The 23,352-nt window shown below is 46.1% G+C and overlaps 1 protein-coding gene across 2 annotated transcripts in view; it reads right to left on the reverse strand.

Moving 5' to 3' along the window:
• Positions 1-23,352, reverse strand: part of LOC124285930 — a 102,317-nt gene that overhangs the window by 65,265 nt on the left and 13,700 nt on the right. Inside the window, exon 4 of one of the 2 annotated variants that reach the window (XM_046722207.1) lies at positions 19,705-19,794. In XM_046722207.1, coding sequence (XP_046578163.1) covers positions 19,705-19,794 — 90 coding nt within the window. Of the gene's footprint in view, positions 1-19,704; positions 19,798-23,352 lie in introns of both variants that reach the window. The other variant, XM_046722206.1, reaches the window with a different exon arrangement.

Raw genomic sequence — 23,352 nt, forward strand, 5'->3', positions numbered from 1 at the left:
CAAATAATCGTCAAATCCCACAACACCGACTCGGATCCTTTTCCACTAGAAAATGGAACCCCCCCAGGGGAGCATAATATCCCCAACATTATTCAATTTCATGATTAACGACATATTCCCAGACAAGTGGCCAGAAATTTCTACTGCAAAATTTGCTGATGACATTTCTTTTTGGATATCATCCACTTCAGGAAACCAAGCCACAATCAAAACTCAAAGAATGCTAAATCACATCCAAAACTGGGCCCAAAATTGGGGGTTCCACATTAACGTCAAAAAAACCGTGGGCATCTTATTCAAAAAGCAAAGAATGCAAAATTATACACCCAAACTCCGCCTTAATAACCAGGAAATCAAGTTCGAAAAAGAGGCAAAATTTCTAGGTGTAACGTTTGACCAACACATGACATGGACTCCCCACATTAATAATTTGGTCAACTCATGTCAAAAAGACTTAAATCTCATGCGAGCTATCAGTGGTACAAACTGGGGAGCCGACAAACACACACTTATTAACATATACAAAACTCTTATACAGTCTAGACTGGATTACGCTGCTCCGGTCCTCCACTCCATCTCCCCATCCAACCTACAAAAACTTAATTCTATACAGTATAAAGCCCTTAAGCAAGCCCTTGGCACTAGGACTGGCACCTCCCACAACACTCTTCTCCTACTTACAGGCATCCCTTCAATCAAAACACGTAATAAACCAAACTGCACTCAATTACTGGGCTGGGGCCCAACACAACCCAATATACAAACTTATTTCAACTAAATACACCAACACTAAAAAATCCACTATTAAAAATTTAAAAAACAACCCAAACAAAGCCCCTCTACACACTCACCTCAACAATCTGCTTCATTCACAACACCTAAATACCATCCAGCACACACCTCCCATAACAAGCTACATTCATGACAAACCTCCACCCTCTACAGATACTACCCTAGCAGAAACACTTCAAAATCTCCCTAAAAACACTGACACTCACACCAAAACAAACCTCATCCAAACCCACATCAACCTAAACTACCCCAACCACCCACCAAGCACGCTCAACCCTCTCCGCTCACAGCCAACACATTACATAACACCCCTGCCACCCACCCTCTCAACCAGTCTATTACCGCCACAACCCACACCAAATCCTATATACCCAAGCAACTTTTCTACCGTCCACCTCTCCCCATTCCCAAATTTTACTCATCTGCCACACCTTAAACTAAACTAGGCACCAATCGCCCTAACTACCATCCACAGCCTCCCTCGGAGACACTTACCGCCTTCTTTGCCCCTACCCCACCCCCCCGTTACAAACCAGTTTTTCTTTCTTTATTAGGTGCCCTATTTCTAACTAGTACAGCTTAACTGCACCATTACCAATTAAGCCCAAATATGCTATACAAATTAACCAGCACCCCACCACAAACTTTATGCTATACTCATTCAAACTCTATTATTAACAACTGCTTTATTTTTCTCTCTCTCTCTTTATAATTTCAGCTTTTTATTTTATTTATATTATATTTATAACTGTTTTATTCTAAAATTAGTTAAGTTTAATCCCCCAAATTTACATTTTTTTGGGTATGGTGGTTTATTCCTATTAACACATTATTAATTAATTTATATCAACCCCACCTACCCCGTCGGCGACATTGGCTATGCTAAAAGCCGACGTTAAACTATTAATTTCGTTCGTTCATCAGTCACAAATGCTATCGACAAACGTGGAACCATCATGACACCATTGGCCTTAGAAGCAGCAACCATGTAGAGGGTTGGCACAATAAGTTGAGAAAGATCATGGTCTCGCCTCATCTCAACCGCTACAAGATCATGGAGAGTAGTAGATACAATGATTGTCCGGGACCAAGTCCAACAAAAGCCTCTGCAAAGCCTTATTTCACAAATACAGCTTTTGTTAGGCCCTTAGATCTCACCAACCATTGTCTACTACTTTTGAACCCCCAGTTAACTTCCCGACCCCACGTGGCACTACTGTGCCGCTATGTCACGTTGACCTCGATGAAACAGTTTAATGTGAATCGCCTATGATCTCTTTGGTGTTCGTAATAAAGGCTTGCTGGGCTTTTCGTACCCCCTGTTCTATGTACTTTTTTTTCTCGTCTTACGCTGATAGCAGACTTACGAGACTTGGACCGGATTTCTTGTTTCAGCTTACGGTACTTGTCGAGTTCAGAGAGGATTGAACGAAATTCCTCCTCTGAGATCTTACTGTCAGTGAGTGCCGTGGAAATACGCTCACTTACCGTGTTCAGCTTTGCTTCGGCTAGAACCCTGATCTCGTCGTGTTTTAACGCTTTACGATGCAGTCTGCAGGATGCAAACTTAAACACCAACCCTGCCACCCCTACCACCCCAGCTGTTATTTCAATGCCTAGCACTATAGGTGCGGCCACGATGGTGGCTAACAACCCAACACCTGCCGCCCCTAGTCCCATGCTGGTTGCCATAAGGGCAGTATCAGTCCCGTCCACGATATTGAAAGCTCTATGGTATTTCTTATATAGTGCTTTTCGCGTGTCGCGGTCTTGTTCTAGTTGGCGTTTTACATCACATAACTGTCTCAAGCGGAACCTGTCTACGGTTTCTAGGGTCTTCGCGACTTCCTCTACGACTGGGTACAGACCCATACTGTGTGTATAATATATCTTATGAAACATTTTTTAATTGGGTTTCATTTAATAGTCGATCAATGTACTTGAAGCTTGCAAGATGTAGATCCTCATGAATGGAAATAGGTGAGAGATTAATAGGTAACTCTGCGTCCACACGAGGCCCCCATTGGCTTACTAAGGGATCTATATAACCTGTGGAGGGGTCTGGTTGTATGGCGATCACGGAAACGCCTTAGTCGTTTCACGGTGCCAAAGTGTATTGTTACCCCAGGTAAAAGTTGTTCTATACTATTAGAAGTTGTCCAGAGATAGGCTTCTATAATGAGTGTTGAGCCTGGCTCCACAGTAGTAGTTTGTTGCTCGTAGAAGTCAAACTTTAACTTACTCTTCCCGGATGCAAATAACATGTTGCTATTGGAATCTGGTGCTACCCGAACTTTTACAACAGGCCCCGGAACGAAAGACCCGAGGAGTAAACCGTTGTTCTTAATTTCGGAGACATAATTATCTCTTTTAAAAGATATATAAGGTGTGGTGAGGGTCATGTTGATCAACCATGCAGGCTCTTTAAAATCTGATAACGACACCCGCCTATACCGTTGTCTTTCAAGTGCAGGATGTATAAGGTGTCTTCCTCACCAGGCTGATCGAATCCCTCCGTGTCTCCTAGATCGTTAAGTGTGGTGTTGGGCCGATGATTGGCCATTGCTATATTACTATTACGAGATAGTTTCCAATTGTTTTTCTGATAATTTCTCAGGGGTGCACTTCACCCCCATGAAGTGTATGTTGTCGGGTAGGAAGATCTTGGTGAGTGATATCGTGTCTTCCACGGTCACGATGACCCCCTGCAGACTGGTGTGGGAGTCGACACCCACCCGCACGTAAACAGTGCAAACCTGATACTGGTGCTGTTTCACCCACCCGAGTTTAACCCCCTTCACTATTTCGACTTCATCCGTCGATGGTTCCCCTAGGTAGACTTTGATGATCAGAGTAGCATTCTCCGGTAGACTCGCCAGGACGTTGACCACGCCAGTGAAATCAGACACCAACTGCAATGCCCCATCTTGCACTCCCGGTTTACTCGATAGCATGTGGGCTGCCATACTGGCGACTGGGCTGATGACTACGCTACGTCTCTGAGCCGGGACGTAAGCCACGAGCAGGGTTCCGTTGTTCACGACTTTGTTTAGGTAGTTGTCTTTGTTCTCCGTGAACACGTAGGGGGAACCGAGCCTAATATTGAGAAACCAGTCGCCTTTAGCGGGTAACAACACCCACTTGTCATCGTCGGTGAAGACGAGCGTATATGGCTTGTTTCGGGCGACGGCCGTTCTCTCAACATCTTCTAAGTCGAACAGTTTGCCTCCGAACGATGGGTATACCATCCATTTATCATCACCGGTGCGGACTAGGGTGTACCGAGTGTTGACGGTCGCTCCTGAGGTATCTACTATATCACTTAGGTTTCTAGTACCACCGATGGAGGGGACTTCAACGCGTTTGTAAATGTTGTTTTTCAGTTGCAAGGCGTACAATTTACCATCTACTCCTGGTCGTCGAATCCGCGTGTGTCACCGAGGTCGGAGATCCCCGCATTGATGCATTTTTTCAACTTCATCCCGCGACCTTGTGCGCTAGTCATTTTATGTGCAGCGTTATGCTGAGGTATCCTATTTTCACAGGATTATGATTTATATCTAACACCGATATTATCAGCTCCGGGATGTTGCCCCGAGTTAACCTCTTATACTGCCGCGGTGAAAACGACTCTGTTCTGCCGTCGTTGTATTTCTCCGTTCTCACCGGTACGGCTCTCAGTATCGTGGAAGGGTGACCCCCTTGAATGTTGTCCGTTGTGCTCAGCTGACTGAGATGAATGCACAGCTCTCAGTACGGCACTTGGTCGGGTAACTTCGTGCCTGTGACGGTAGTTGTTGGTTTTATCTCGTCCGGTGGCATACCGAGTGTCCTCGCCAATGGTCGACCGAGCCTCAAGGGGTTTCTTCCGTTGTTGATTAACACCACTGTGCCGTTTGAGTCGTTCATCTTGAGTTCGGCTCCCAAGGGTTTGAAGACCTCGTCGCTTAGCGAGCACACGCTGTAGTAGCCGTCAGTTATCTGATTGCGGGCGCCACTGACGAACAGCTTGTTGTTGTTGACATTGATGTTAGTCCATCGCGGTAGGTAGGTGATATCGCAGAGTCGCGACTTGAGTTGACCCGGCGTGTTATCGATCGTGCATCAGCTGAGCGGCCTGCGCGCTCGTTATTCCTGGAAGTGTTACGTACATGTTAGAGTATATATATCCATTATATAATACTTTAAAATGTACAAGCGGGAGTGTTTTACCCTAAACTGGACATAGATTTCCCACACAAGATCGTTAATTGCGCTGCTGGGTTGTATTTCGACGCCCAGTTTATAGATGTATTTGCTAGGTATAGGTTTTCGGTGACTAACGCTAAGGTAGTTCATGCTTGGTTCAACAACCCGATGCAGTTCTGGCAGAATCAACTCAACTTCGCTGTGTGGTGCGCTACAACGGGGTGTGGTGTGACATTGACCGACACTCGGCGGGGACCGCTGAGTCAGTCTGTGTTCACGTTCCACATGTACTACCAGGTCAGGCGTATCCTCAAAGAGATCAGCACTCCGCAGGACAAAGCATGGGACGCAGTAAACAACCAGTACGATAGACGGGCCTACGAACGCGTTTGCAACAAATTCAAACTAGACCTGAAGACGGATTGGCGTTTGCCGGGGCCGAACAATGGGTTGGGTATCCCCATCGTTCACAACATGCCTATCGTGGATGCCAGCGAGAAGATGAAAGAATGGGGGTACAAGTCGTATCATCACCTCACAACAAACGAGTGGGATGACCGTTACATGGCTTTCGACAACAGCAAGGATTACCGAGTCTGGAGGTTCGAGCAGGGGCCCGCGGATGACTGGAAAATGTTCATGCTGGACACGTCGAAAGGGTTTACTCGTGCGGCACGAGCGCTTGAACGACTTCGATTCAAACATACGTGTGGCTGTTGGATTAGCGCGCCAGCGCAAAAGCGTTCCAACATCCTCGGTAAAGGGGACTGCTACGCGCTCAGAAACAGTTCGTTGTTAACGTTGAGGATGCTATCAAAGCTCCACCGAGTGCCATCAAACGCTACCAAGACGTGTTGGAATACGCCCGGTCGAAAGTCGACTACGTGTTCGACGTGGGACTGTACATGGCTCCGAGCGATATGCAACTGAGAGTAAAAAAAGTGGTGGGCTACAACAAAGAAATAGTCATAGCCACGGCAGACCAAAAGTTGGGCGTCAACCCCGATGTTAACACCCCCCAAGTCCCGCCACCCACACATACTGGTGCGATGGGTATAGTGGCGCCACCCCCAGAGCCTAGGGTTCAACCCACACCCCCACAGCCCCAACAGCAGGCGTCCAATCAGCAGCACATCGACCGTAAAACAGCCCTGGTGGTTGGCAGGGTAGCGGTCGGGGTGGGGCTTATTTGGTTAAAAATTCCTTAGCCGCTACGTACACCAGACCCGCCATGGCGACGATGGCTGCCCACAGGTTTTGACCGAGCCACGTGGCAGTTTTAGTCAGAGCGCTCAGCAGCCACGAGACGATGCTACCCAGGATGCAGGGCAGGGCTTCGACGGCCTTACCAGCCAGTTTAGCCAGGGCCTCCCCGAGGGATTTCAGGTGTTTTTTAATCCAGTCTCTGACGCCACCACCACTTGGGGGTGTTGGTGTTGGTGTACCACTGCCGCCGGCAGGCGTCAATGACAAGACTAGGGTTGATATGATCAAGCCCAATGCAGTCAGAAGGCTGGCGATAGTAATCCCTTGCTCTCGGAAGAGGATTCGGATCCTGTCAGCTAGCGTGGTGTCCTCATTTAGGACTCGATCGATGGTTTCCCGTACACGACTGATCTGGGATTGGAGGGCTTCCCGGTTCGAGGAAGCGGATTCCAATTGAGTCCGTCTCTCGTCTTCCAAGTTTTTTATTCTCTCCTCGATACGACGTTTCATATCACCGTCCGATTCGGTGAGTTTCATTTTCTCGCGAGCGATGTGCTCATCAATTTCGTTCAGTTTCCCCATGTTGTTCACGAGTTCTCCGTGTACATGTTTCAAGGCTTCGTCTAGGCCTCGCAGTGTCCTCAGGGTAAATTCGAGGCCCGTCAAGGGGATGGTATGATACGTGGCCAATATTTTTTCGACGCTGTCCGACGTTTCTTTAGCACGTTGGGGTATATCACCTTTAACCGCTGAGTTCGGCCCTGGCTGCTTGCAGATCTTGGACGACCCTCGGGGGAAGCTTAGGCCGTGCGCCCCGTAATCTATGAAGCCTAGTTCATCACGGATCAGTTGACTCCCACCAGGGCGACTGGTGAGTGTTGACAAAGCATACGGTCCTTTCCCGTCTTTTTTCATGATATCGACCCCCGGGTGAGCCTTCAATCGCAGCGTGCCCTTCTTATCGATGGTAAACTTGGTATAGTCTCGTACCAACGGCTTGATGTTGTCTCTCTTTTCAACTGCGGCGTAATAATCATCGACGGCCGGCTGTACAAGTTCAGCACTTAAGGGGTTGTTCGTGAATGTGGTGTCTGGTGTCATCCTCCCACACACTATCATCCCACATATCATCCATCGGGATGTACTCATGACCGCCTTCAGCCATTATTTATATTAAACTTTTATATTTTATCTATATAACAATGTATGGCAGGAAACTAGATCCTTTCCGAAGATCAAGAGAGCCTCTAGGCGTCAGAGCCGTGCGCCAGTCGGTGACCATCACCAACAATCCAGCAAGATAGACCAGAACCAAACGCTGCTGGTTAGATTCCCAATCCTGGGTGAGAATGACCTCATCGTACCAGGCACGGTTCGACTGACGTTCAACCTCACGATGACCTCCGACATCGACAAACGTGATCTCGTGCGGAGCGTAGGTCGAGCCATCATCAAGAAAAACACTATCAAGATCAGCGGTAACGAGGTGCTGAGTATAGACGACAGCGACGTGTTTTATTGCTATGGGGACCTCTGGAAAAGCGAGGGAGAACACATCAATGACATGTACCAAGGTATCAGCAAATCGACTTCGGTTAGCGCGTGGGAGTGCGGCTTCCGCGGCAGACCAGCTAGACAAGATCTCGGACGGCGAAAAGGCCATCGCCCAAGCGTACGGGAACAGGTTCTGCATGCCGCTCGACTTCGAGTTGCTCACGGGACACTCGCCGTTTTACCAGGCCGCGCTGGGTGATAGGCTTGAATACGATCTTACGTTTAACGACTACAGCAAAGTAGTGCGTACACCGAACGGTGATGAGGCCAGTTACACCATAGACAACATCTCTCTGGAGTTCGACATGGTCACTAGCCCGGAGCTGGCCAGGCAGGTTCGAAACCAGTACTCGGGGAAGGTGGCCATCCTGTACGATAGGGTCCTGCGGCATAGAGCGATTGTACGGGATAAGAGCAACACTCTGTGGAACATCAACCTAAACGTGCTGGCGCGATCGATGAAAGGTATCCTGATCGTCCCCATGGAGGATTACGAGCCATTCCGAAGGGACAGCGAGAAGTTTTTCAACCCCGCAATTGAAAAGGTGGAAGTGACCATCGAGGGTGTGCCCAACCAGCTGTTCAGCGCCGGTATGAGGGCACACCAGCAGTGGGACGAGATAATGAAACTACCGACCCGGCACCAACATGTCATCAAGGACCTGGACCTATCCTCCGTGCAGATCGGTGAATACCTGACCACCAAGTACGCGCTATGGTTGGACATGCGATCCACGGATGACGATAAACTGCACGGTAGCGGTCGCCGCATAGACAACAGCAGTGAGGGGATTACAATCCAGATTACCAAGAAGGCTCAACCCGCGGGCAAGTTGAAATTATATCTGTACGTTATTATGGACGCGCAACTTAATATAGAGAATGGGAGATTCGTGCAAGCCATCTACTGATTTGCCTGCCAGCAAGCCATCTATTGATTTGCCCCGCGACCCGCACTGCGCCATAGTGTGCGGGCAGACGGGCTGTGGGAAGACTGTTTTCGTGCTGGATATGTTGGGATGTGTTCGATAACATCGTTATCATGTGCCCTACTCTGCACATGAATAGAACGTACACGGAAAGACCTTGGGTGATGACGGACCCGGACGTACACAGAGTCGACCCGGGAACACGTCTGCAGGACTGGTTGAAGGCTTATCACAACAAATTCAGTCGGCGCTGTTTATCCTGGGCGACTGCAGCTAATCGGGAGATAACAAAAAGAGAGACATGCTATCGTACCTGGCCTTCTCCGGCCGGCACGCAAAGCACAGCGTCTGGGTACTAACGCAGAAGTTCAACGCGGTGTTGAAAGACCTCAGGGAGCAGACGCGATGGGTGGCCTTATTCCACTGCAAGGACAGGGATTCTTTCTAGGAGTGTTTGAGAGAGAACGATGTGATGAGCAAACTAGAACGGGAACGTGTGAAGAAACAGCTCGCTGAAACTAAGCATGCTAAGCTCGTGCTCAAGACCGACCAACCTGTGGCCTATAGGGTGTTTTAGCTTAGCAATGCTTAGCGTTTAGCACTTATCAGTTATAGTTATAGTTATGGTTGTTTTTGAAGTGCTCGTCGGCATGTGCAACTTAACCTTCATTTCGCTGTGTTTAACCTGCATCGGGTATTATATTATTAAAACTAAAACTTACTTATTACATTATAAGATGGAGTGTGATGAATTGCCAGAACAACTGTTGGAGGGGGATAAGCGAGGGGACGATGATAAGCGAGGGGACGATGATAAGCGAGAGAGACTGGTAGCGTTGGCTGTTGGTGGCAAAGCCAAACATTACTTTGGGGACTACACTCCCGATAAAATTCACAAAATCGAAATCGATAAGCTGTACGCTAGATACGAGGCTAGACTCGGGGCCGAGATGACAAAGACTATAGGATCGGCTATGACCCAGATATACACTGGTATTGCGTCGTACTTCCTTCCCATTCCCCAGGAACGTCGACTTTACCTGTGGGAGGACCTCGAGAAAGACCCTTTTATTGAACACGCCTTGAGCTCTATCAGCTGCGTGCTGTACCACAAATACGGTATGTTTCTAGCCCCGGTGACGGCGGCGATTATCACAGCAAAGCATTGCCAATTTAAGGAGGGGAAAAATAATAATAATAGTATACAAGATGGATGCTGCCCAAGAAATGACACAGGAGGAGACCCACACGTTGGGGGAACCCCAAACCCCGTCAGAGGAAACCCCAACCCCCTACAGTCACCAAGCAGAAGAACCCTAAGAGAGTAGCTGCCGGTAAAAACAAGAGTCATCAGAAGATGACATATCCCCCCGGCCCCCACATCTTTGAAAGAACAAATCATCTGACAGTTACTTAAAGTCCAGCTTGATTTTAGACTAAGTGCAAATCGTTTCCATGGAAATTATGAAAAAAATAAATGACAAAAATCTGCAAATAGCAAAAGGCACCACTTCAAGATCTGACTCACATATCTGCCAAGTTTTGCTGAAAGATATTAAGAAGTTTTCCAGTTGTGCTCCGGAAACGAAACCCACCCCTCACTTTTGAGACTAAGTCAGAATCATTTCCATGGAAACCGAGAAAATAATAAATCACAAATATCTGCAAATAGCAAAAGGCACCACTTTGGGATCTGCCTCACATATCTGCCAAGTTTTGCTGAAAGATATTGAGAAGTTTTCGAGTTGTGCTCCGGAAACGAGGCCCACCCCTCACTTTTGGGACTAAGTCCAAATCGTTTCCATGGAAACCGGGAAAAATAAAAATGCCAAAAATCTGCAAATAGCAAAAGGCACAACTTTAGGATCTGTTTGATATATCTACCAAGTTTTGTTGAAAAATATTGAACGGTTCTTGAGTTATGCTCCGGAAACGAAAGCAATCCTTACTTTTTGAGACTAAGTCCAAAATGTTTCCATGGAAACCGGGAAAAATAAAAATGCCAAAAATCTGCAAATAGCAAAAGGCACAACTTTAGGATCTGTTTGATATATCTACCAAGTTGTGTTGAAAAATATTGAACGGTTCTTGAGTTATGCTCCGGAAACGAAAGCAATCCTTACTTTTTGAGACTAAGTCCATAATGTTTCCATGGAAACCGGGAAAAATAAAAATGTCAAAAATCTGCAAATAGCAAAAGGCACAACTTTAGGATCTGTTTGATATATCTACTAAGTTTTGTTGAAAAATATTGAATGGTTCTTGAGTTATGCTCCGGAAACGAAGCCCACCCTTCTTTAAGACTAAGTCCAAAACGTTTCCATGGAAACCGAGAAAAATAAAAATGACAATTATCTGTAAATAGCAAAAGGCACCACCTTAGGTTATGTTTGACATATCTACCAATTTTGGTTAAAAAATATCGAACGGTCTTTGAGTTACGGTCCGGAAACAAAATGATTACGGACGGGCGGACGGAAGGACGAGACGGACGGTGAACGGACGGACAGACGGACGAGGCGACGACTATATCCCACCGCATTATATGCCGGTGGGATAAAAAGGTGGTCTAACCAACGTAAAAGTAACACGTGGAGCCGGGCTCCACTCCTGTTGATTGCAGGCGCAACTGCTGTCGTGGCTATCTCATGGTTATATAATAAACAACCACGGGAGGGAAACCCTCCCCAAAAATTAGAGGTCAACCCACATATCATGTTATAAATATATATTTTTTTATATAATATACATAATGTCTGAGGGGAAAACGTTTGTCAACGACACATACCACGCCACCGTGGTCGCCAGTCTAGCTGTAGGGTACGCTAGGTTGACCAAAATGGTGCTTAAACAACCGACTATCAAGCTAGATTTCAACCTGCAGGATATGGGTATGTTCATAATGAACCTGGGTATGGCGATGGCCACATCCTAGTAAAACAAGGGATCCTACCGGAAAATATTTTGAAGTAAATGTAACTATATATAGGGGCCACGCTCACGATGCGCCATGATGGTGTGAGGCGTTAGTAAGCGCCCTGGCATTTTCGGGGAGTAATTTCCTCTTCGAAACTACGGGAATCACACCAAGTGAGATACAAACTGAGCGTAAGCGCCACGACTTCGCTGTTGAAAAATTACAAGCAGCGCAATCTGAGTACGCGAAAAACGTACAGAGGATCGATTACATTAACGAACAACTCAGGCGTGAGAACCATGCCGTTAAAACATTCCATGATGTCGGCGACGCTTGGCGAGAGAATACTACCTACTAACCGGTAAACAGCTAGAACCACTCCATAAGCCCACACTCGCTCAGTACTACACACCATCCCCGGGGCAAATGGACCGAGAATTGATCTTTATCGCGCTGGGTCTAGCAGCGACTGCGCTGGTTGCAAAACAATTAGACTAAGTGCTCATATAAGTATACCAAAGATGAGACCCGCCCCGTACCAATGCGAATACATACTTATGGGGAAGACCGAGGCCCGTGGTAGAAACTGCAGGACTGAGGGGTGCTGTTGTTTTCATATAAATAGTATCAACTACACATGTTCTGTGTGTGGTGTCGGGGTGAAAGGTCACTACTGCCTATGCAAAGCTCACGGAGCAAACGTAGTCAGACATCATCTTATCAATGAGAAGAAAAAAGACTACAGAAAAGAACGTAGGCGCCTCCACAGGATAGCAGTGTAAGGCTGGTCCCTTTGCCAGTGACCCAATTAGAGACTGTGCACACCTAGGTTTAACAATGTTCGTGGAAGTTGAGCCCAGGGAAAGTCGTTGCCTGAGAAGCTGGCAGATGGATGTGGGGGAAAGTATAGATATCAGTGCCCTCAAACCCATGATTGTTAGCGAACTATATAAGGGGTGCTCATTTACAATCATGGTGAAAGTAGGGTTTGATGTACCGTGGGCTGGGCACACTTGGAATTACTTTGATGGTGGGCGAGTAGAGATGCATGGGGAGATAGATATACTTGTTGACGACTCGTTGCAAATAATACAAAACACCCTACTATGCTGCGCATGTTCCGGGTGGGTCGAGGGTATAATCGATAAGGTCTATCTAGATATTTACTAAATGATTTTATGGGCGCCTCACTATTTTTTATCAAGGTTGGAAGAGTTACCTCCCTTGCCGGCGGCCCAATTAGAGATTGATATACTTAGGTGTGTACACAATGTCTACTACTCGGGAGCTCAAGCAGATCGCCAGGCAACGAGGTGTAATTGGTTATTCTCGAATGACCAAGCCAGCATTGTTGAGATTACTTAACATACAACCCCCTCCCACGGTAAAACAACTAAAACTCCGAGCAAAAGAGCTAGGGTTGACGGGTTATTCCCGCCTGGGAGAGCGGGTTAGTCGCATTATTATTACGACCCGTGGCGGCTGAGCGGTCGCCTTCAGCTCCCCACTGTAAAACAATTGAACAAGAGGCACGCGATTTGGGTTTAGTAGGTTATTCCCGTATGAGGAAACCACAGCTTGTAGAACTATTACGGCAGAATAGAGCTATTGACCTACAGTTCATGCGCACTGAGCGCGCTGTAGGTAACTATTTGAGAGGCTGGCGCATGCATGTTGATAGGAACATAGACATCGCCGATATCAAGCCTCTAATCGCTGATAAAGTCAATGAGGAACTCAACGATTTGGGAAGTATAAAGTTTCAAATCACAGTGAAAATGTCACTCGATAAACAGCAGAACGTGGGGGGAAACCCCACTGCTGGGGTCACTGAGTACGTTCAGCCTTACTTCCGGGGTAAACAAGAAGTCGTGACTCATACTGAGACTATAGACGAGTCAATCGATATCAGTTTTCAGCAGATACGAGAATACCTAGAACGCTACACACACATGGGGTCCGGGTGGGTCGTGGATAAAATCGATAATGTTTATCTAGACATAGCTAACTACGTGCCATTCAGAGGCGGGTCGTACATAGACTTGCCCCCCTACTACAAAGCAAAACAGGCCATGGTCAACGTCAAGAATAGAGGAGACGATTGCCTGAGGTTAGCTATCAGGTCAGCCTTGTTTCCAGCTGACACTCATTCGGACAGGCTTTCCAGCTATCCCCAAGATGATGGGCTCATCTGGTATAGATGAACCCACCCCCATATCCCAGATCACTAAAGTAGAAAAACAGAATAATATAGCCATAAACGTCTTAGGGCACAAAGGTAACACAACAATAGTGCACAGGGTCAGTCCAATGTTGGGGGGACCCCAACTGTTGTGGGAACAGGGGGGGAACCCCCCTCGCCGCGTGATCAATATATTCATGACCCAGCGAGGCGATAAGTATCACTACACGTGGATAAAACACCTTAGCAGGCTGTTGCACGACCAGTTGAAACACGTTTTGCATACGATGCCTACACGGTTTCACACGAGCTGATTTATTAGAATCCCACCGGGAGGATTGCCAAGGTGTGGGGCAGACTGCCATACGAGTCGACATGCCTAAGGAAGGTGACAATATCCTAAAATTCGACAACCACAAGAACCAAATGTCCGTCATCTACGCCGACTTTGAAGCTTTGGTCAAACCCGTTGATGTTGGGGGTACCCCAGCCACACAAAAAACACAGGAGCATGAGGCCTGTGGGTTTGGATACGTGGTCGTCCGATGTGATGGGGAAACGAAAGCTCCAGTGGTGTATAGGGGTCCCGACGCGGCTGAAAAGGTTCTAAAGTATTTGCAGCAGGAAGAGAAAAGTATTAGGAATGCACTGTATACAGTCGCTCCCATGCGTATGACTCAAGCCGACTGGCTAGCTCACGACTGCAGCACTCACTGCCATGTGTGTGACTCACCACTGAACGGTGATTCGGTGAGAGATCACTGCCACGTCACTGGTAAGTATAGAGGCGCCGCTCACAACGCGTGCAACCTCAAACTTAGAATCACCCCCAAGACAATAAACATCCCCGGGGTCTTCCACAACTTGAGAGGGTACGACTCTCACTTGATCATGCAGGCCATCGCGAAAGTCGACGGCAACCTGACGTGCATCCCCAACAACATGGAGAGATACATCTCCTTCAGCTTGAATGGCCTGAGGTTCATTGACTCGGTTCAGTTCCTCCTGTCGTCACTCGACAATCTGGTCAAGGCCAACGATACCTTCCCCATCACTGATCGATATACCGACGCCGAGACTCGACCCCTACTGATGAGGACTGACTGACTGACTGAGTTTAGTTTTACGCCGCTTTTAGCAATATTCCAGCAATATCCTGGCGGGGGACACCAGAAATGGGCTTAACACATGATGAGGAAGGGTGTGTACCCCTACGAGTACATGGATGGCTGGGCCAAGTTCGCCGAGACCCGACTACCCCCCATCAGAGAATTTTACAGCAACCTGACCGACTCGACAATATCCCAAGACGATTACTCGCACGCGATTAACGTATGGAATAAACTGGGCTGTAAGAATCTGGGTGACTACCACGACCTGTACTTGAGGACAGATGTACAGCTGCTAGCCGACGTGTTTGAGACGTTTAGGCGGACGTGTTTCAAGCAGTATCAACTCGACCTCGCATGGTACTACACCAGCCCAGGTCTGTCTTGGGATGCATTGTTGAAAAAGACCGGAATTAAGTTGGAATTGCTCACCGATTACGACATGCACCTATTCATTGAGAAAGGCTTGCGAGGTGGGATTTCCATGGCTACCAAACGATACGCGAAAGCAAATAATCAATACGTGAAGGGCTACGACCCGAGCAAGCCAACCAATCATATTCTCTACCTCGACGCCAACAACCTGTACGGCTGGGCCATGAGCCAGTATCTACCCACAGGGGGATTCGAATGGGCATCGCAGTGTATCGTCCGAGATCGATGTTATGAGCATCGTGGACGATTCGAACAAAGGCTATATCCTCGAGGTGGACTTAGAATACCCCAAGGCATCACACACATCACACAACAGCTACCCCCTGGCCCCCGAACGTATGAGTGTTAACCCAGACTGGATGTCTGAGTACCAACATAACTTGTTAGGTGGGCGGGTGGCAGACGTTGAAAAACTAGTGCCCAACTTAATGAATAAGACCAAGTACATCGTTCACTATCGCAACCTACAGCTGTACCTGTCGTTGGGTATGAGGCTGACCAAAATACACAGGGTGCTCGTGTTCAACCAGAGCCCCTGGATGGAGCCATACATCAGAATGAACACAGACCTGCGAAAGCTGGCCACCAGTGACTTTGAGAAAAATCTCTACAAGCTCATGAACAACTCGGTGTTCGGTAAGACTATGGAAAACCTGAGGAAACGCGTGACCGTGAAGCTGGTTCGGTCGAATGAGGAAGACAAGCTCAGGAGACTGATAGCCAGCCCGGCATTCAACCGGAGCAAGATATTCACCGACGACCTGGTTGCCCTACACATGAAGAAAAGCCACATCAAATTCAACCGACCTGTTTATGTGGGGATGAGCATCCTCGATTGATCCAAACACCTGATGTACGACTTTTACTACAACGAACTGAAGAAACAGTAGGGCGACAGGTGTGAAGTGCTGTACACTGACACGGATTCCCTGCTGATGGAGATTCGAACCGAGGACGTGTACGAGGACATGAAAAAACGCCTCGATTTGTACGACACCAGCGACTACCCCAAGGACCATGCCATACACTGCACGGTAAATAAAAAGGTCCTCGGTAAGATGAAGGACGAGTGTGCTGGCACGCCCATAGCCGAGTACATAGGCTTGAGACCCAAGATGTACTCCATCCTGAAGGCCGACAATGGTGAGATCCGGAAGGCGAAGGGTGTTAAGAAGTACGTGGTGAAACAACACATCAAACACGCCAGATTCAAGGAAGCCCTGTTCAAGACCCGTACCTTTAGACATAAAATGAACACGCTTAGAAGTGATGGGCATAGGATATACGGACTGATGATAAACAAGACGTCCTTGTCGCCGATGGACACTAAAGCGTTGGATAGCTATTGATGAGATAAACGTGCAGCGTCACGGGCATGAGAAAATTGAATCAAGAACATAGGTGTATATATATCGGGATGTCATGAGAAAGTTTGAGGCTATTTACTACAGCCAGCGTGGGTACTGGAAAGGAGTTAGCGCTGTACATAAGCTGGCAAAAATGGCGCGAGTACCCCCAAACGAGGCCAAAGCGTGGCTTGAAAAACAAGCCCTGTGGCAGATCTATTTACCAGCACCACGCTACGTGCCTAGAAGGAAGTTCGGTATTAACATACCCAATAGCTTTCACCAGGCTGACCTCCTATTCCTACCCCACGACAAGAGGTACAAGTATGCCTTAACCGTCGTGGGCGTTGCCAGTCGCGACAAGGAAGCCAACCCTTGACCGCGAAAGACTTCGGCCCAGGTAGCCAGCGCGGATTCAGGCATGTACAAACGCAGTCCGCTGGCGTGGCCCACAGAGCTGCAAGTCGACCCCGGGCGGGAGTTCATGGGTGCCGTGTCACACCTGCTAGACAAACACGATACCAAGGTCAGGCGTGGTGCCGGGGCTCATCGCAGCCGAGCCATAGTTGAGAGATTCAATCGGACTTTGGCAGAACGCTTATTTGGGCATCAGTATGCGAGAGAGATGACCAACCCGGGGAAACGATCGACTGAATGGGTAGCGCGGCTACCTCAGGTGGTGTCTGCCATCAACCATGAAATCACCCGTCTCACCGGCAAGAAACCAGCCGACGCTATCAAACTAAAATCAATAGTGGCAGAGTCGGCTGCGCCATTGCGTGGGAAAGACAAACAGATACCAGATAGGGCCCTCGTGAGGTACCTATACCAGCCGGGGGAACACGAGGGTAATAGTCGTAAGCGAGCCACAGATCCGATATGGTCAGTCAAAACTTACAACATAGATAAAGTGGACATCAAAGCCGACGAGCCGAACTTGTACTACTTGAGAGATGGGCCAGGGAGAGCTTTCGTTAGAGAGGAATTATTAGTCATACCGTACGGCACAATGTTGCCACGCAAGCAAAATATTTAACACTTACTGTTGAGTAATCCCAATAGTATCCTGTATCACATTAAACTGTTTCCTCGAGGTCAACACGACATGTCACATGATCAGGAAAGTGCTAGTTCGCTATCTCAGGATAGACCCGTTAAACCGAGATTATTCAGCTAAGTCACCGGTAGCTCAATCGGTTGAGTGGTGCGGCTCATTATGTATAGTTTGCGCGAGCTATACATGTGGGTTCGTATCCCGCTGTTGCCTCAGTGGAGATTCCTTGCAACTTTGTGTGATGTGAGGTGTTTCGGTAAGGAATCAAGATCATATCAGTTGGGTCGCTGAAAAGGACTTCGCTGAGTGGGGCACTCTCATGGTGAGAGAAAGGCAGCTGACGCAATTCCCCTTGGGAGAAGCGCAACATCATCTTTCGATTTCACCCTTGGGGAATTGTGGCTGCCGGGGACATTTTACTACTTTTTAGAACCTTTCTATCTTTCTATAGCAGTCATAGCGGCACAGTAGTGCCACGTGTGGCCGAGAAGTTAACTGGGGGTTCAAAAGTAGTAGACAATGGTTGGTGAGATCTAAGGGCCTAACAAAAGCTTTATTTGTGAAATAAGGCTTTGCAGAGGCTTTTTGTTGGACTTGGTCCCAGACAATCATTGTATCTACTACTTGGAGTTTTTCAAGACATGGCAAGGCTACACTGAAGCAACAACCCTTCAACTTCAACATGGTAGTGCTGTACATCCCAGAAAGCGAAAGTATCGCAACTTGAAAGATGCCCAACAAAGGGAAATCTGCCACCCCTTTTGCAATAATAGGATCCATCTGCCACTTAATGCCTGCGTTGTTCTACAGTCCAAAATTTTGGGATATCGAGAACAGCCTGAAGCTAACACCATTATCAACATTGAACACTGTCATCATTGTACTCCGACCACACCTAAGCCCATCCAATTCATACCATCGTTTGGAACAACATCAACATCCTTGAAGCCAACCGGTCAGACTACAAGATAAGAAAACTCTTAGAGGCAATCAACATCAAATGACTCAACCTGACAATCAATAGAGGTTACTAGTATTAGATCCCAACAGCTTACCATCATCTAATCAAGGCCAATTAAGATTAAGCCGTCCTACACTTTGTCCATCTGGCTTCGTATCCATTATCTATTATTGCAACAACTATTATTAATGTCATCACACAGTACATCTACCTCTTTAATGGTATAAACTCAAACATTTTTCATGTATATATTCTCCTAGTCCATAATGTTTTATCACTTGCTTGATAATGGTGTTAGTATCTACACCGAAACATCACATCCATTGCAATAAAGAAGTTGTCTTTACTAATAAAAGACCCTTCTTGTTCAGCTGAGATACTGTAAATATTTATCTTCCCAATTTGTATGAAGCCAACTCTGTGTTTCAAGATAGAATGTATGCAAGAAATTAGTCAACATTCTTATATTTATCTAATATGACAATAATGTAGGCAGTGTCAGACATTAACACTGTCAACATGGTCAAACTATGTAAAAAATTTGTATGTTGTCATTGTTTCACTGAATATAATACAAAATACACCAGTTCTTAACTGATGTCATTGTAGTCAAGAATATATATTCATAAACTTAAGTGCTGTGGCATGACGTTCAAATCCCAGACTGAAGGTCAAACATAGCCTACAGTTATGGTATCTTGGAACAGTCAAAAAAGAGTTAACAGCTACTAGATAAACATAGAGATTTTTTCTGGGTTACATCTTCTTTTTATTCTCGAGTACAACGTTTCAGGGCTTGTTCTGGCCCCATCATCAGGTAAACTGAACAGTAACTGTTAACTCTGGCCGTGACGTCACAATGCTGCTACTAGATAAGTAACAGAAAGACTACCCTGAAGACGGAAGCTAGATCATGCAGACTGCAAATAAACTGTGATATACTGGTAGCTGTCAGAGGTTTGTTCTTCTGCTGCAGGCAATAAATCTCCAAACACCTCCACTTGAAATGGTTTTGTGAGTGAGTAACTTACCGAACTTGAGGTTCTCTCATTGGGGAGGAGGTCCTGCCTCGTGTAATCTGCAGTGCTTCATGTCGAGAAGAGACTCTGGCTCTCTCATCCCTGCTTGAGAGTTGACAAAAACAATAGATAACAACTTTTAGCATGTATGAAAAATCTGAATCAAACTCAAAAACTGAATAAAACTTTCAATAAGAAGTAAGTTGCGCAGTGTCCTGTGACACCAGCATGGTTTGATTCCTAACAGTTGATGTTTGACCATAAATGTATTTTTTGGATAAAAATATCATAAATACTTATCCTGATTCATACTAGTTGCTTATCTCTTCTCATTTCTAAAATGTAGTGGAAACTCCAGTGCCAGTGTTCACCAAGAACAGAAAAACAAATCACCTGAACACAACCCAGCCTCGCAGCCACACCGGAAGCATGTGACAACAGCCATGCTTGCCACTCTCTCATATCAGCTTACCCACATCAGTCCAAAACTGTACAGCAGGGACGGCTGGGTGGGGACTATAGTGTATTAGTCAGGATAAGTATAAGTTATATTGTTATTCCCCAAAAATACATATTTTACCTTATCCTGACTCATACTATATGCTTGAATCCCACAGTGAGGTGGTAGGATCCACCATTTCTCCGCCTGACGATCTGTTCTACATAACCCCATGGAAACTTGTTCTCCATCCAAGGGTCACCACCTCCTAACGCAATAGAGTGAATCAATTTGATTCTGTGGATTCAGGAAGCGCTCTTGCTCTGTTGATATTCTGGTCTAAATGAGCATAATAATGCAATCAGTTCAGGGTCTTTCGCTCCCTTAACATCTCTGGTTGAATTTCTTCATGTTGCAGGTTAGTCTGAACTGTTATGAATTTTTCTTGGACACTAGAAAAATTGGAGAGGAAAACCCCAGATCGAGTGTCCTTTTTCCCTGGCCCCTGGCCACAGGAAGATCCGTCTTGGTTTTTCATACAGCTTCCACAAGGGCTGTTTCTTGACAGAGTATTTCATATCCTTTGCCTTCTGGATACCAGAGAATCTACTTTTAAAACTAGATCTCGAGCAGTACTGCCTCAACATCGAATTCATCATCTGGACTGATTTGATGAGCATCTGGTCCTTAGAGTCCTGGACCACTTCTTTATTGATCTCCCTTATCTGATCATCTAAGATCGTGGGGAGTCCCATGGTTGACACAGTGGTGGTTTGCCATACAATTTGATAATAGCCCGTATCTCCAAAGGAAGGAGTCTTGCTGATGCTGAGCTGATCTGGTCGGAGACATACCATGCAATGGAAACTTTTTAATGTTGATATGAGGCGTAGGGATACCATGGGACCTAATAGCCTTGGTGATGGATAACTACTTGTAATGTTGGTGGTAAGGTGAGAGACTCCACATTATCACCAGAAATACTATAAGTATCTGACAGAGAATGATCCTTCGATGGAGAGGCAATAGGTAACCCATCTGCAATCCATGTAAGTAATTCTTGATCACCGTAAATAAATGTTGGCCCTTGATGATGAGAGCTTACATCAGCTGCTGAAGGTTAAAAATCCTCATCATCCTGCAGTAGAAAGATGCTGTGAGGGTTCGTTGCTGTAGCTGAATGTTGACAGTTCTGTGACATATCTTCATGCAAGATGTAGATGCAGCCGATACTGGGGAGTTCATAGAGCTCTCCTGCTGCATTGCCAGTATCGCTTTTGGAGTAATGTTGGTGACAAAACCATTTGATGGTGGAGGCATGTTAGTCAGTTGATAGTAGGCAGTTTGTGCGACCGCATGGGAAAGTCTGTGTTCGTGGTGGTATATCGTGCATAAATGATGAAGGCTGCTTGAATGCCATGGCCTGTGAAAAAACCTTTGACCTGCTGGAAACTCTGGTGTTAGGTGGAGGGAGTACTATTTGTTCCAGCAGCTTGAGCAGCCTGTGACAGGTCCAACAATGCTGGGGGTATTGTGGAGGTCGAGGGCTTCATGCAGGTGCTGGACTTCTGCAACTTTAACTGCTCAGACCTTCTGGTAGATGACATCATTTACTGCCCCACCAGGGTGACTTCCAAGAGCTTCAGGCAGGTGTCCCTTTTTATCAAGAAAAAAACTAAATCCAACTTAAGATAAAATCTGTGAAAAACTTTTAAGCCAAGCATGAAAAATAAATCCAGGGCATGATGAATAAATGTTTGCAGACTGTAATCCAAGCAAACATTTTATAAAAAAGGGTTTCTTTTGAAAGATGGCTTGGATAATGATGGCACTACAAAATTTCCATAACAACCCTATTGCTGTGAAAATGAGAGAGCAACAAGCTTCCAGTGTGGCTGCAGGGCTGGGTTGTGTTTGGGTGAGATGTCTTTTCTGTTCTTGGGGAACACTGGCACTGGAGTTTCCACTACCTTTCGGAAATGAGAAGGGATGTGCAACTAGCAACTAGTAAAAGTTTTCAAATTTGTTTGTAAACTCAACATGCATTGTCACTAAGGTGACATAATCCCCCGCCGCAATTTATCAAATCAAACTTAAAAAGTAATGAAAGTGAAGGTCATAATTTAAGATGAAGTTAAATGTAAACAAAAACATGACCAGTCAACCTCTCTTGATATCTTGCTCTGTAGTTGTTCAAACGCACAAATATTTTCAAGACTCACTTTGACCTTGACATGAATGTGTTAGTGTATGAAATATGCAAAAATAGTAATAAAGAAATTGCTTATTGAAAAACATTCAAGGGAAGTCTTGATAGTCTATGAAGAAAATCCAGTGAACTGTTCTTGAGATATCTTGCTGACAATCTTAACACACAGTTTAAGATGCTGAAATCTTCAAAGTGCCGCCGTGACCTTGAAAACTATGTGAAGGTCACCAAAATCGACTGGAACTTGCACCTTCCCTAGATGAAGCTTGGTACAAATATGAAGAAAGTTCAGTGAATAGTTCTTGATATATTTTGCTGACAATCTTTACATGCAGGTTAACATGCTGAAATCTTTAAAGTGTTGCTGTGACCTTGAAAATTAAGTGAAGGTCACCAAAATCGACTGGGCCTTGCTTGGTGTCAAATATGAAGAAAGTTCAGTGAATGGTTCTTGAGATATCTCGCTGACAATCTTTACATGCAGGTTAACATGCTGAAATCTTTAAAGTGTTGCTGTGACCTTGAAAATTAAGGAAGATCACCTAAATCAACTGGGCCCTGCGCCTTCCCTCAATGAAGCTTGATGTGAAGAAAATCCAGTTAACGGTTCTTGAGGTATCTCGCTGACAAGTTAACATGCAGCTTAACATGTTGAAGTCTTCAGTGTCACCATGACCTTGAAAATTAGGTGAAGGTCACCAAAATCGACTGGGACCTGCGCCTTCCCTAGATAAAGAAAGCTTGGTCTTGAATATGAAGAAAATCCAGTGAACGGTTCTTGAGATATCTCGCTGACAAGGGTAAAACGTTAAAGTCCCCTTGTGACCTTGAAATGAAGGTCAGGGTCACCAAACCTGACTGGGACCTTTCTTGTACTGTGATGAACCTAGGTACCAAATATGAAGAGAATCCAGTCAAAGGTTCTTAAGATATTCCAATTCGTACGTACGGACATACGTGATATACGTACGGAGCCTATAGAGAATACCACACAAGGTCTCATTACATACAA

Source organism: Haliotis rubra, unplaced genomic scaffold (genome assembly GCF_003918875.1).
Source record: "Haliotis rubra isolate DU_JTF1 unplaced genomic scaffold, ASM391887v1 Scf370, whole genome shotgun sequence".
Lineage (NCBI taxonomy): Eukaryota > Metazoa > Mollusca > Gastropoda > Lepetellida > Haliotidae > Haliotis > Haliotis rubra.